Genomic DNA, 15,757 nt, shown 5'->3' with positions numbered 1-15,757 from the left:
ATGTGGTCTAGCTTTACCTTCCTCCGCGGATCCATTCATCGCGGCTGTTGTAGCAGCAGCTGCAGACAGCATGTTGGCTCCAGCCCTGTCATCATGGCTATGGCAAGCATCTGCCATCATGGACACCGCTTGCATCGACACCATCTCATCCTCCGCCTCTTCATTCTCTTCCGCTTCCATTTCAGGTGGTGGTTCGCAGCTTACCACAGTCACTTGGGTACACTTCCCATAGAGGTCCACCACGGCCCACAAACGAGAAGGAAGTCCACTGGCTGCTGTGCCGCAGTCCTGCCCGTTCACCCACAGGTGCAGCTCTCCTTTCCCATTCCGCTGGATCCCCACACGGTCCCCTTCCCCAAGCTGGTCCAGGTCGCGCCCGTACTCCTCCAGGACTGAGCGACCGTCCTTCAGCACAGAACACCCGGACACGATCCACGAGCCCCCCTTCAGCCCTGTGGCACTGCTGGGAAATTCCAGACCGGCTGGGTCCAGCGCAGTAACGCCGATCTCTATAGAACCGCTCCAAGAGTTAACCTGGACCAAAGAAATGCGAGTTAGTTAAATGCTAGTCAAATTACAGTTAATTTATCCCAACTAATCAAGCATCTTCATTGATTTCTCACTTTATAAATGATCTCAGAACCATGGAGCAGTGGTTAGTGCATGTGAACATGTTATGTTGAGCCCTGGTTCTCATTTTGAGTGGCACATGTTCAAGCCTAGCATGCAACATATTATGATACTATGTCTTGTGATCCTATGTTCCCATGTCTTTCCATCTTTGGTAATTGACAAAATCAGTGACAACAGATATATATAATAACTATGTAATAATAATGCCTTTTTCAGTTCATTCATCAACAAGGTATCCTAGTTTTGTCGTGACCTGAGCAGTTTATGTTTTTATAAAACACTGGCTTTGAAATTAACATTTGAGCTGTTATTAATGTTGTAGCACAAAATGTCAAAGTTGCTGCCTGTATGCGGATGCTCATTGTCATTATTATACTGCTTGTTAGCTTCACATCCACCTTGCAGCCAGCAGATAGCTTAAATTAGACTGTAATATCATCTTACAAGTTTCATAATAATGAAACATTGATTTGATGTTCTCTCTGCTCTCAAATTCTTCTCAGTCTGTATTGATTCACATATATTTGAACACCTAATTCATCATATTAGAATGATTTTCAAATACTTTTGAATGGAAGTGTATTTATATACAGTATATTTCCCCTTAAATAGAGCTATGATGTAAAAAAAAAAAAAAAAAAAAAGAAGAATCTTGTTTACAGTAAACCACTATTGAAGTCCATGTGACTCATATTTCTGTTCAAGAAATTATATTAATGCCTCTCTTGAAAATTGTGTTATCGGATCTATAAAAGCTGTCTAAATCATCCTTTTAGTGGCGAGAGTGGGACTACTGTTTTAGACAGAAAAACTTTGTTATGAGTCCACCAATGTGTATCCTGTATGTGGAGTTAGCTTCAATGGAAAAGTATTTTGTGGAATGGTTACTTCCCTTTCTGGCATCCTATCACACATATTATATGAAAGTTACTGGGGTTATGAGCATTACATGGTTAACGCAGGAAAGTCGTCTGGCTGCTGGCTAGAGCTACTGGATTCTGGATAAATTGAGAATCAATCTTTTCACTATTCTCCCACGATCCTGAACAGACACCTAAACAAAACAACATGAAAATTACTTGAGGTGTTCTGACAAATGTTAATTGCTGCAGTCTATTTAAAATGTTTAATGACTCTGAATGATTTTTTTTTATCGGTTTGAATAAATGATTTAATGACTTACTCAAAAATACTTTTCTTGTTTCATTACTGGATGGATCAGCATTTTTTTTAACAAACCTCTTGAATTAATAATTCAATGACAATTAAATGTTTAACATTCACTTGATTCACATGATGGCATAATGATGTAATCGATACAATTTTTATTTTAAGCGCCATGCTACTTTCAAAAGGTGATATACTTCGTTTTGATCGCTTCCGATTCCAGTTTTGACTTTTATACCAGGTCTTCTGAGATAAGTTAATATGAATATTTGTACACAGAAATAATGATACTATGATGCTGAAAAGACTGTTTGTGAAGCTGTTTTATACCTATACATGATAAATGCTCTCTCTGGCTCAGCGCAGCGTCTTCAAAGCTTGCAGACTTCCATTGTAAGTGCATTACTGTACAAGTCATTCTTGTTTGACCTGTTATTCTTGTAGGACCTATTATGTTTTTTCACATTTTCAAATTTCTAGTGTGTAATGTTGCTGTTTAAGCATGAAAAATGTCTGCTAAGTCACAAAGCACAAAGTCAACTCTAAAGGGAGTAATTCTCTATATCAGCTAGCAAAGCACAGTTTCTGAACTCACTGAATTGCTTCGATTCTAGTCACTAATTTTCTTCCGGGAACTTTTTTTATAGGCTAAATTTTTTTTATAACTCATCCGTTTAAAAGAAATTAACTGTGTGTTCACACCGCAGCCGGAGAGAGCAGCAAAGTTCGCTCTCGCCGCCCTGCCAACGACGCCGTAGAAAGATTCGTGGACGCCGACGCTCTGACGTAGATCGAATGCTTGGTCTTTTTTTCAACTTTATTTAAAGGGGCCGCAAAGCAAACAAGCATGTTGATGACCAAGAAGGGTATAAGTTAACCTCATGGAATCTTTTAAATGTGAAAGTAAGAAGTTGATCGATGGAAAAAACTTAACAATTATAGTGACATGTTTGCAAACAAAATAAACCAATTAAAAGCCATTTATGTGGTGTATCTTTTCCGTTCATGGTTAAGTGCTAATCTAATTTGCATTCCCGCTAAAAAATAAGCGTTCTAGCGTGAAAATGTTGCCTATAAATAGTGTTGCGCGCCTTCTTATCAAATTCACATGATCAACCTCTCCTCTATTATGCTTGGGAACTAATGTGGTCGGAAGCAAAGTTTACAGGACTGCGTTCTCTGGAATCCTCTCAAGCGGAGGACTTCTACATTCTGATTGGTTGCCGCCGAACCGCGTCATAGCTCATTACCATAAAGTTGACGTGACTTCAACTCTTCTCGCCGCTCTCGCTTTCCAAGACGTGACGCTCTCACCGGCGGCGGTGTGAACGCACAGTTAAAGTTCTACATAAATATGGGCGTGGCCACTTGAGTGACAGGTGGATTGCCGCTGCTGTCACTACTAGCTGTTTGTCTGCTTTCTGTTAGCCGTCACATCACCTCAGCTAATCCCGCCTCAGCTAATTTGCCCATTTTCAGTTTATCAACAACCATAAAAAGACGCACGGTGACGCGCTGCCAAGATGGCGTCGGCCAGCTCCGCCCACTTTGGGCTTCAAAATTGCTCTTCAGAAACCTACATATTTTTCTTTACATCCAGTCTATGGTTGAAATTCGCAGTTATGGCAAGAGGTGTGACATTTCCGAAACATGCTCGAAGCAGTTGAGTTGACCAATCACAACACATTGGTCCAGCTGACCAATCAGAGCACAGTCAGCACACTGTGCTTTTCAGACAGAAAGGAAACAACACTAAAGAACTTATCCTCTTCGGTCCCCCTACAGGTTGTAAGCGGAATTGTCCATTACCGCTGTCGTAAATAATTTAGCCTAGCGTAGCCTACTGTCTCACCTCACGCACACTCAATGTTTATCCAGCACCGGCTGTCCACAGACAAGGTAGAGTATGTTGCATGATTTTATGAAAGTATGATGTATGTATTGTAAAACAAAATAATGACAATTGCAACGCTTGCCGTAAAGCAAGTCAAATTTGTAGTTTCTTATGTCTCATTCGAAACTACAGAAACGCTACCCAATCTGGCAAACTTGCAAGTGCCTTTCACCCTGTTACGACTTGATGAACCACTGATACGATTTTGGAAATATTTTTTTAAGGTAAAAAATCTAAAAAAGTTCTTTAGTGTTGCTTTAATCCACCTTATTTTTCAGGAAAGAGCGTGTGCGACCATTTGTAACGTTAATGTGTCTGGCTTCCAGTGTCATTCGCTCGATCTTGCAACCCGGTAGGCTATTTCTTACCATATTATTTCAATGTATTGTCCTAATTATAATTATAAACAAGCTGGTTTGTAGCGCAAACTGTTTTACAGTTTACGCATTTTGATATTTTCTCGTTATTTCCCTATAGCGGCTAGTAAATCGAAAGTCTCGCAAATTCACAGAAAACACCTTAATTCCTCATTGAAAAATAAGGTGGATAGAGACTCTCGAACTAAACAGAGTGTTACTGACAGACTGAGAATGGAGGTGCTGCAACAATGACCATTAAAGCATGAAAGCCTATTCTAGCAGACCAGACCCACATGCCACAGATGCAGTTAATAAAGCAACATTCCATTAAACAAATCTCCATCTCACACTGTTCAGTGAAATGTTGTCTCTAGATTTTGCTTCATCACTGCATTCCAAATGTCTTTATGTTTATGGTATGTAGGTTGTCAGTGGAGCAGGGCCGTGTGTATCTGGGTTAAGGCAGGCTGAGAAGAGGGACAGGTGGCATTGAATGTGATAAACGTATTTCTCTAATCTGGTTACATAAGTGACCAGTAATCTGCTTCATTGTCATTTTCCCCTCTGTCTAGAAGTGATGAAACAGAAAGAGTGAAAACAAAGGACACAGGAATAATAATCATAGCACAATATGAATATTTTTTTGCTGTGCAATTCCTTTATCAAGTCTTAATTTCTAGCTTACAGCCACATAAACTGAAAGTCAATTTTTTTGGATTCTCAGACTATTTTCCCATTCTCTGAATATTATAAAATTGTTCAGACTGCATTTCAATGATCAAATCTGTCTAAAACACATCCTCTTCTAAATTCATATTTCTAACAAGCATTTTGTCTAGGAGCTGACTGGAGGAAGGCACAGTTCAAAAAGATGGAAAAATATACAGCATCAGCCTATAAATGTTAAACATTTCCAGATTACAACAAGAAAGTCTCATTCACTAGGAGTTGCATGGATTTTTTCGTTTTCGTCACAATAAATTACAACAAATTACAACACACGTGTGCAAACATGAATTTGTTCTTACAGTCACCAGATAATCAAAATGGACAATTCTTATATTTTTATGGAATATTACAGTATTTATTATTAGAGGTATGAATCTTCACAAGCCTCACGATTAGGGATGTCAATTTTCACAAATTCCCATGATCGATCGTCGTTTAAATTAAAGATCAATTAATCGATTAATCGTTATCCTTAATACTGCGATATGCGTCAACTGCAGTGGCATATGGCCAACAGCATGACAGGGTCTGCAAATGCTAATGTTCCTCACCAAATCGACTATAATGGTTTTAAATAAAAGGGCTAGTAGGATTGTAAAATGTTTCGATGTGATTGATAATTAAATTAATTATTTAATAATCAAATATAACTACTAATACAACGCGTCACCAGCGCCGCCTCATATGCGCTAGAATGTGTGACTGGGCGGAGCCAAGATGGCGACCTGGGTAGACGCTTTCCTGTGAGCTCGTGAATTTTTCAAAGTACCAAACTTTTAGAATGATCCTAATGGACTCAAATATTGTTTTCTGATAAGTGACTTGTAGCCTCTGTATTTTATGCACGGACAGTAGGACTATTTAACCTAAAAAAGGAGAAAAAAGTGAAGTTCTTCCGTCGTCGCGCTATGAAACAGTGAACTGGCTAGCTTATAAAAGAAAAGTTAGCAACGTGACAGATTAGCACTGAAAACATGGCTAAAAAAGAAGCAAGACGCAAGGGAGGACTGATAATGGAGATGGAGTCTGATGCCTTCCCAAGCTTATGTTCACCTCTTCCCGAGACCCCTCTGAATAGCCCCAGTCCAAAGAAGGTCCGCACCGAAATTTCGAAGAAAGGAGCGGAAAATGTGTCCAATGCTGATATCCTGAAAGCTATTCACGGACTGAATGACCGATTCTCCAAGTTTGAAGAAATGGTGAACAAGAACACGGCGGAGATTGTTATCATGCAGGAGCACGTGAAAGACCTTGGGATGCAGTGTAAGGCGACAGATGACATCGTGAAGAAGCTGAATGAGCGAGCGACTGCAATTCAGGAGCGGCAGGAGGAGGCTGAGAGATATAGCCGACGATGGAATCTCCGTCTGCTTAATCTCCCGGAATACAGCAACGAAGATGTGAGGAAGGAGGTAATGGGAATAATCGCCCAGATTATTCCAGAAGAAAAGTCCAGACTTGGGTTCCTGGTAGATACTGTACACAGAGTGGGGAGAAATAAAGATGATAACAAACCACGTCCCATTATCATGCAATTCACCATGCGCACTTTCCGACACAAAGTATGGAGAGCCTCCCTCAACTCCGATGTGTTGAAAGGAAAAAATCTACGGATGGCAGAAGACCTCACTTACATGGAGAGACAGTGCAGGAACAAACTCTGGCCAATGGTTAAACAAGCCCGAGACGAAGGGAAGAAGACCAAATGGATCGGCCCGGTGGCCATCATTGATGGTGTAAGACATACAGTTTAAGAGTCAATTTGATGAATAATAAGGTGATCTTCAGTTAAGTTGAATGCTAAGTAATATTAATAAGATCCCTTAACTACCTCAAGCTAACTCAGCTTATTGTTCACAAGGAACAATGGTTAATTTAAGTTTACATGTTTGTTTATCTGTATTGATTTACCGGGAAAATGTTCATAACTTAAGTTAAATTCTCCTACTAAGGCACTTAATGTCCACTGTATAGCACAATCACATTGATGTGATGGTTACCTATGTTCGAAATTAGTATACTGCACTATGAGTACTACTAGTTAAGTAACCTACTTCAGTGGCACGGTACTTGCTTAATTAAGCAATTTGTTCACTTCTTTATATTAAAAAAGAGAAATAATATGAGTCCTCAATTTCATAAGGTACTCAATATTTAGAGTTCTCATTTGAGAGTACCTACTTGTGTTTCTATATCTTAACATTTTACTAGTTTCTGTTTATTTTACAGACTTCTAGTTCACTTTACTTTATTTTTCTATGACAGATTTCCATTTCAGTTCCTTAAAAATAATATCCCTTAATGTTAGAGGTATCCGTGACAACACCAAAAGAAAGTCTATTTTTATTTTTTGCAGACGAAAAAATGCAGATTTAATCTTTTTACAAGAGACTCACTCAAGTGAAAATGACGTGAAATTTTGGAAAGCACAATGGGGTGATCAGTGTTACTTTTGTCATGCCTCTCAACAGTCTGCTGGTGTAGCAATTCTCCTCAACAAATTTAAAGGTATTATTATCGAATCATTATTTTCAGATGAGGGTAGATGGATTATTTTAGTTTTCAAACTGGATAACACAATTTTTATAGTTTGTAATTTATACAATCATAACAACACAACTCTAGCCAAAACAATGTGTAAGCAATTGTGTAAGAAACTTGAAGCTCTTAAACTGAAGTACAAAGAAGCACAATTGATTCTTGGGGGAGATTATAATGATGCTCCAGATGATCTCTTAGATCGATTACCGATGAGAACAGTTCAACATTCAAGATTTAAAAGCATTGCATATATTTGCGAACAACTTTCGGTTATCGATGTATGGCGATATTTAAATTCTGATACAAAAGAATTTACTTGGAGTAATACGCATAGATCTCTACAATCCAGAATTGACTTGTGGCTTATATCACCTGCTTGCACACAATTTGTTTCAGAGGCATCTCATGATTTTGCTCCCTTATCTGATCATAAATTGATTAAAATTCATTTAATAGGCACTAAACAAAATCAAAACAATCTTCGTGGTTTCTGGAAGCTAAATAATGATTTATTAAATGATGAAATATTTTGTGATGATGTTAAAAGAACAGCGAAACAAATATTTAGGGATCCTAAAATGAATCATACACAAAAATGGGAATACTTTAAATTTAAGATAAGAGAAGCAGCAATGAGACGGAGTAAAGAAATAAAAAATAATAACGCCTCAAAAGAAATTAGTATCATGAACGAACTAAATATATTATTGAAGAAAGATAGTCTATTAGAGGAAGAAGAAATTAAATTGAAGAGACTAAAAAAAGAAATAGATCATACATATATTAATATGGCCAAAGGAGCCTTCATAAGGTCAAGAGCAAAATGGTTGGAATTAGGCGAAAAGAACTCTAGCTACTTTTTTGCCCTAGAGAAACGGAATCAAAAAAGAAACAATATCTCTGCACTCAAGATTGATGATGTCATAACCACTAATCATTTGGACATTTCAAAATATGTTTATTCATTCTACAGTAACATATACAAATCAAATTCCCGAATCAATGATTGTGATAAGTTTATTGAATCAATTAAAAAATATACACCAACCATTTCAGAGCCCTTCAAAACTAATTGTGAACGACCCATCACAAAAACAGAAATATCAGAAGCAATCCAATCAATGAAAAAAGGAAAATCTCCAGGCAACGACGGCCTCTCAGTTGAATTCTATTTACATTTTTGGAATATTATTGTGGATCCTTTATTGGAATTATTTAAGGAATGTCAAGATAGGAAAGAAATGTCAACAAGTATGAAACAGGGTATTATAACACTAATTCCTAAACCGGAAAAAGATCACCTTATGATAGAAAATTGGAGACCAATTACGCTCTTAAATATAGATTACAAAATTATCTCATTAGTATATGCTAAAAGGTTAAAAAAAGATCTTGGAGAAATTATTGCCGAAACTCAAACTGGATTTATGTCCAACCGTCATATTAGTTCCAACATAAGGCTTGTTCTTGACTTATTAGACTACTCTGAAAACATTGATAATGACTCCCTTATAGTTTTTCTTGATTTTTACAAGGCTTTTGATACGGTGGAATATCATTTTTTATTTAAATCACTTCAAATCTTTGGTTTTGGTCAAAATTTTATTTCAACAATCGAAATGTTTTATAAAAATATTGACAGTTGTGTCATACTATATCCAAACACTACCAAAAGATTTCCAGTGCTGAGATCCGTCCGTCAAGGCTGTCCGATTTCTCCCTTTTTATTTTTGATTGTTGTCGAATTGCTCTCATTACATATTTTAAATAACCCAATAATTGAAGGTATGTCTATTTTTGGAAAGGAAATTAAACTGACCCAACTAGCTGATGATACAGCATTATTCTTAAAGGACAAACATCAGATTGAAAAAGCTGTAGCATTAATAGACGAATTCTCAGCTGCTTCTGGACTAAAATTGAATAAATCAAAATGCGAAATATTATGTCTGTTTGAAACAAATGATAAAACCATATATAATATGCCTGTTAAAAATTGTATTAGATATCTCGGTGTTTTTGTTTGTAAGAATGTTATAGAGCGCCAACGACTTAACTTCTCCCCCAAAATGAAAAAATCTAAAACTATATTGAACCTATGGCTTCAAAGAGACTTATCAATCTTAGGTAGGGTCCTTTTGACTAAGGCTGAAGGAGTTTCTAGATTTGTGTATCCAGCACTCTCCCTTAATGTCTGTGATTCTACATGTAAAGAAATCAATGATATGTTTGTAAAATTTGTTTGGAAGAATAAGCACCATCATTTGAAAAAAGCTTTGCTTTCTGGTCCTAAAGCTAAAGGGGGTTTTGATCTATTAGATTTTGTGGATTTAAATTATACTTTTAAAGTTAAATGGTTAAAGGAATGCTTAAAAGCCCCAGATTCATTATGGAAATTTATTCCTCATAATATATTCAAGAAGGTTGGAGGTCTCAAGTTCTTACTGTCTTGTAATTACAGTATCTCTAAATTACCAGTTAAGATGTCGGAATTTCATCAACAAGCTCTGTTAGCCTGGAAGCTATGTTATTCACACAATTTTTCACCACATAAATCTATCATCTGGAATAATGAGTGTATTATTAAAAGGAACAAATCATTGTATTTACAAAACTGGATAGATAAAAATATAATTTATTTAAAAGACTTATTTAGCCCTAATGGTCAGCTTCTTAGCTATGAAAACTTTCTTACACAGAAAACTTTCCCTGTAAAATTTAAAGAATTTAGCTCAGTAATTAACTCTATTCCCAGTGGAATATTAGAATTAATGAAAAGCTATGTAGAGCAAAATGTACAAGCCACTACTCCTAACATTCTTTACATAAACGGTATTGACATTCTAAGCAAAAAATGTACTAATAAACATATCAGAGAATGTTTCTACAATGCCAAAAAAATAATACCTAGAGGGAAATCTTTTTGGAATGCTATTTTTATGAATATTAATTGGCAGAAAGCATGGCTTGTTCCTTTTAAATTTTGTGTCACAAATAAAATTAGAGAATTACATCTAAAAATACTACACAACATATACCCATCTAAGATGTACATTTCAAGATTTCTTGATATTGATAACAAATGTACTTTTTGTAAAAAGGAACCTGAAAATGTAACCCATTTGTTTTATGGTTGTTCATACAGTAATGCATTTTGGAAAGAACTTGAGAATTATATATTATGTAAAACGAAACACAAAGTCATCATTGAGGGAAAGAACATTATCACTTATTTTGAATACAAAGAAAAGAAACTATGTACTATTATAAACCTTTACATTTTATTAGGCAAGTTTCATATCCATAAATGTAAATTCCAGAATTCTTCACCATCATTTAAGTTGTTTTTGATAGAGGTGGATTTTTATTTTAAGTCTCTTAAATTAATTACAAACAAGAAATGCATATCAGTAATGAACATTCATTTAGAAATGTTTAATGGATAATATGTCACGAGAACTATTTTTGTCATGGGATACAAATCTGTCACTAATTTATTTTTCTTTAGTGGTAACTTGATTGTTGTTTTTTTTTTTTTTTTTGTTTTTTTTTTTTGTTTTTTTTTTTTACATTTAACGTATTGTATTGTTGCTATTATAATGAATGTGAACTGGAAAGACTGAAATGTTTTTGTTATAATAAAAAAAAAAAAAAAAAAAAAAAAGAATGTGTGACTGTTGTGGACGCGCTCTTCCTGGAACAACTGTACGCGCTGAATGAATCTGCAACCGTTAAACTGGAGCACTTTGCTAGCACGTTATTTATCTAAAAGAAACGCATCCTATATGAGATTAATCAGATATATTTAAAATAAACAATATTACAAATTATATCTGCACAAAATGACGCAAATTCATGCACAAGTGAACTTGAACTAAGTTACGTGCCATTCATTCAGAACTACTCCTTTTGTGGACGCGCTCTTCCTGAAGCAACGCGACACGGCAACTAAACCCAAATAATTCACAATTTTTTATTACAATATTGTTCTCTTTATAATGTTATGTAATATTACAGTCCCAATAGTCATTATTAGTCGTGCACTGCCGTTTGAGCTGCGCGCGCTGAAGCTGACGCTTTACTACAGAGTTCTTTACCAAATGCATCCAATATGAGATAAATCAGATATAGATAGGCATACACAAAATAAACAGTATTACAACTTACATTTGAACAAAACAAAAGGCTGCGAATGCACACGCAAACTTACATGATGATGAAGGTGTAAAATGGTCCCAAACATAACTCCGGCGCGCTCGCTTTACATGTTTCGCGGTTGAGCAGCACGCCGCGAACCCGCATGAAGACCTGCTTAATCGATGATCGATAAGTTCTATCGATTAAATGTATTATCGACAATTAATCGATCGTCGATTAATCGTTGACATCCCTACTCACGATTCATTTTGATTACGATTCAGTGGGTAATGATACGATTATAAAACAATTCTCCATGCATCCCTTTGCATCTTTTACTCCAATTAATTCAATAATAATATTTTTTATTTTATTAATTATTTTTTGTTCTTTTTTCTTTGCTATTAAAAGATAAGTATACAAACGAAATACAAACAAATGAAATTAACAGTGCTTTACATTTTTAATTTTACTTAGAAATATTCAAGTAAGAAATAATACAGAAATGTAATAATCAAATAGGGCCTAACTATCGCAACTTCTGTGCCGACGTTATCCTGATTTTAATGTTAATGAATTTGGAGTATTCTAAACAAGCAATGGTCAGCAACCACATGCCTTTCCTTAAAGGCACAATATGTATTTTTTTTGCTTTAAAAATATAAAAAATCACTATATCTATGTTATATATTTTTTAAAGTTGTGTATTTACATTATCCCGACAGTTCCAATTAACTTCTAAATCCAGAGAAATTAATATTTTAATTCGAAGACACGGACCGTGTCTTTATTTCCGTTATGTCGCAGTCAATGGCGTCATATCCGCGTTGTCCCTGGTTTCCGCCTATGGTGCCATGGTAACCAACCAGAGCTATGAGCAGAGCCCTCTGATTAACCAAAGCGACAGACGCAGACATCTGTGGAGTTCGCAATGTCTATTTGCACGCTGTTGTTGTTTTGTTCAAACATTATGGACCATGGCAAGCAGACTTTGGATAAAAAAGGATAACTAAAACGAGAATCAATATCAGCGCGGTGTTTTCGAGATGCAGAGAGCTCCCATAGACAGTATATAAACGAGAGCTCCACGTCCGAGACTTCGACCGCTTCTACATGTACTTTATTAAACAGGTGAGCACATTTACATAAAACTAATCAATGTTATATAACGTTAGTTCAACAATGATAAAATGTGATCTGTATGTTATTCTAATGTTGATCTAGCTTACTGCTAAGTTAGTCTCATACAGACAAACTAACACATACTTTTCAACACATTTAAATGCAGTTAAGTGTGATAGTGTAACGTTAGACCAGGTGAAACAACGCTGCGTTACCTCACAAGTTTAATTTGTCTAATAAACTGACCTGTGAGTAGTAATTCTGCACTTGCGTGTAGTTCGGTAGAATGAAATGTCTGTAGGCTATTCCTTTTATATCCGCGGGACTCGCGTCGCGTGTGGAGCTGATAGTTGTCTCTTAGCAATCCCGAACTGCTTCATATCACAGTCATGATAAAAGCATCGATGTATTCAGTCATCCATAAACATTATTAGATCGGCCGGCTTGACGTTGATGACAACATCCATAATTCTTAGCATGTGTTGCGTCATCAAACTACGCCTTTGTTATTGTAAAGAGGTTAGCGACCCCTAGTGGAGAAAAAATCCCATACTGTACGTTTAACAGCCTTTCGTCACTCGCTGCAAACATATGACCATCTCTAAAGATGCGCTCTTGCCTGACAGCACGCGCAAGCAAGGTGCCAAAGTGCCAAAGTTTGCCATTCTCAAAACAGTTCTAACACAATAAACACCTTTTATTGAGACCCTGATTGCAGACTTCTTATTAGCCAGCTGTGCATATGCATATCTGTGCTGTTATACAGAGAAACCTCACAGCTCGAGCTATAGGCTATATACTGCAGCTTTTCTTACTTTTTTACATTTAAGATGAAATATCTATGTATAAATTTATCTTAACACGGTTAAAAGGCCACCCAGAGTAGTTTTGGTCGTTCTTACTTCTTACATTTTTCCAAGATTTTGAATGAAGTTATTGGTGTATCATGATTTCAAAAACAATGTGTATGTACACATGCTTTAGAGAATATGTTGAGTATTAGCCTAGGTAAGGTTATACTTATTTTCACAGAAAACTTTCTGGAATGCTTGCCATCTGTTCACTGTTACATGATCAATTACATTATCTTATACTGACCCAATGTGTAAAAACAGGATTTTAATATTTAACACCATCTTCTCTGGTGGTCAAAACCATAAGCTAATTTTAAGTGAGAAACAGCTTAATGAAAAGTCCATTGATAACACTATAAACAACATGAACTAAATGCTGTTCAACCATCTATTGAAATGTATTAAGAGTGATAAAAGAAAGATATCCTAGATAAGAAAAAAAGTTAAACATTTTTACATGAATCTGCTGTCTATCAGCCTTGTGAAACGATACTGACTGAGAATTTGCGAACAGGGAACTTTTTATCATTATGAAACTGATTTATAACAAACAACAAAAAAACAGAAGCTGCATGTCACAACAAAACTGGAATACCCTGTTGACGAATAAACCAAAAAAAGGCATTATTGTTGCATAATTATTAGCTATATATAAATTATATTTATGTATATAGGGTATTACTGTTGTCACTGATTTTGTCTCACAAAATGGAGGGGGAAATGATTATAATTTGTAGGGAAGATTTGTTTTATCTTTGCATACTTTGTAAACGAAAAAAAAAAAGTAACACAATGTAAAATTCATGGAGCCTGGGACAAATATTCTGTGTGGCCCCCTTCTCCCCTAGTACCAATGAGTGGGCCCTTCTCTTGTCACAGGGCCTGGAACAACGTTCCTACTTGTTCTCTGTCACCATGCTCTGCTTGTTTTGGTCATCTCAATTTTGTAACGAATCACCTGAGTGATCAGTGACTCACTCATAACACTGTAAAAGATGTAACCTGCTGAAAGGGTCACTGAACAAATCAGCGAGCGAATTCAAATGAATCGATTCCCTGGAATGAGCCAAAACCAGTAACGTTAGCTAACGGCACATCAAACGGTGTGTATATGTTTACATGGGCTTCCGATGGAACAAATATAGTACTATTTCCCCAAAAAATATGCGGTATATATCCAGACCGTTGTGGTCATTAACAGATTCATCTCGTTAACCCGATGACAGTCCCGGAATAGCCAGGCAGGACAGCATCCAAACATCACCAGCACTGACAAACCATGACAGCTCACTGCAAACCCGCAGCACACGCACGTCCTGAGACATCCACACACCTAAACACCACACATGACCTATGAATAAGATCTGACAGACCCTCATGCTTAAGTAATGAACCACTGCAGACGACATGACACACACTCACACCCTTTTCTCGATCTCGATCTCGATCTCTCTCTCTCGCTCTCTCTCTCCCTCTCTCTCTCTCTCTGTTGAGACATGCTTGTTTACCTTCTTGTCGATGCGGACAGTGAAGACATCGCGGTCCCTCAGCGGCTCCCGACTGAGGACCAGGCCGTGATTGAATTCCTGTACCGGCTGATTTCGTTGAGCGGTTCTGTTGGAGTTCGACAAACCGATCAGTTTTCCGCTGCGCGGATGCAGCTCAGCCGCCATCTTCGCACGGGCGGCGCGGTGCACGACAACCAGCGTCGTTTTGCGACAGTAGAGCGCCGCTTGTGGGCAGTTCGCGCTTTGCTATAGTTGTCTTTTTGGGGGCATATCAGTGGCATTGATACTACATTGTTTTAAACACATAACACGATTTTTAGATAGGCCAGCAAAAATGAATTCTTATTTTTAATTTAAATAACAATACAGAAAACAAGCAAGGGCTGATAAAACTGGATAAATAGGTTATATCACAAATACATTCTCAAACGCCACAGGTCACAACATTACAAATGAAGTTAGTGGTAAGTTAAACAACAGGCTCACTCGAAGAACTTTATTGACGTTATATTAAGATTACATAATACTATTATATATTGACGTTAACAACTCTATCAATGGCTGTTCTTGGGAATTGTTAAAAGCCGAGTTTTCCTAAGGAAATAATTTGAACAGAAAACTATTGAATCGATTGCTGATATTACTAAATAACAACAATTCAAATTTATGGGCACTATATTACGTTTGTTGAAAAAATCCTCTAGATGGCAGTGGATTACAGATAAACTGATTTATGAAGCTCATGTAGCCAAAACATTAGATGGGGGTTTGAACAAAGAGACATAATAAATAAATGAACAATTTTAACAGTGT

At 36.6% G+C, this 15,757-nt stretch overlaps 1 protein-coding gene across 2 annotated transcripts in view; it reads right to left on the bottom strand.

Moving 5' to 3' along the window:
* The window catches only part of neurl4 (neuralized E3 ubiquitin protein ligase 4), a 31,667-nt gene extending 16,527 nt beyond the window's left edge, over window positions 1–15,140 (bottom strand). For both annotated transcript variants that reach the window (XM_081393594.1, XM_081393595.1), the window contains exons 1-2: window positions 14,945–15,140; window positions 18–534 (exon numbers count right to left, since the gene is read on the bottom strand). In XM_081393594.1, the coding sequence (XP_081249720.1) occupies window positions 18–534; window positions 14,945–15,109 (682 nt within the window). In that variant the 5' untranslated portion in view covers window positions 15,110–15,140. The remainder of the gene's footprint in view (window positions 1–17; window positions 535–14,944) is intronic.
* Between the last annotated feature and the right edge of the window lie 617 nt (window positions 15,141–15,757).

This window comes from Scardinius erythrophthalmus, assembly GCF_964197995.2.
Source record: "Scardinius erythrophthalmus genome assembly, chromosome: 18".
Lineage (NCBI taxonomy): Eukaryota > Metazoa > Chordata > Actinopteri > Cypriniformes > Leuciscidae > Scardinius > Scardinius erythrophthalmus.
The sequence above is the reverse complement of the archived record's forward strand: the minus strand, read 5'-3'. Positions and strand labels throughout refer to the sequence as shown.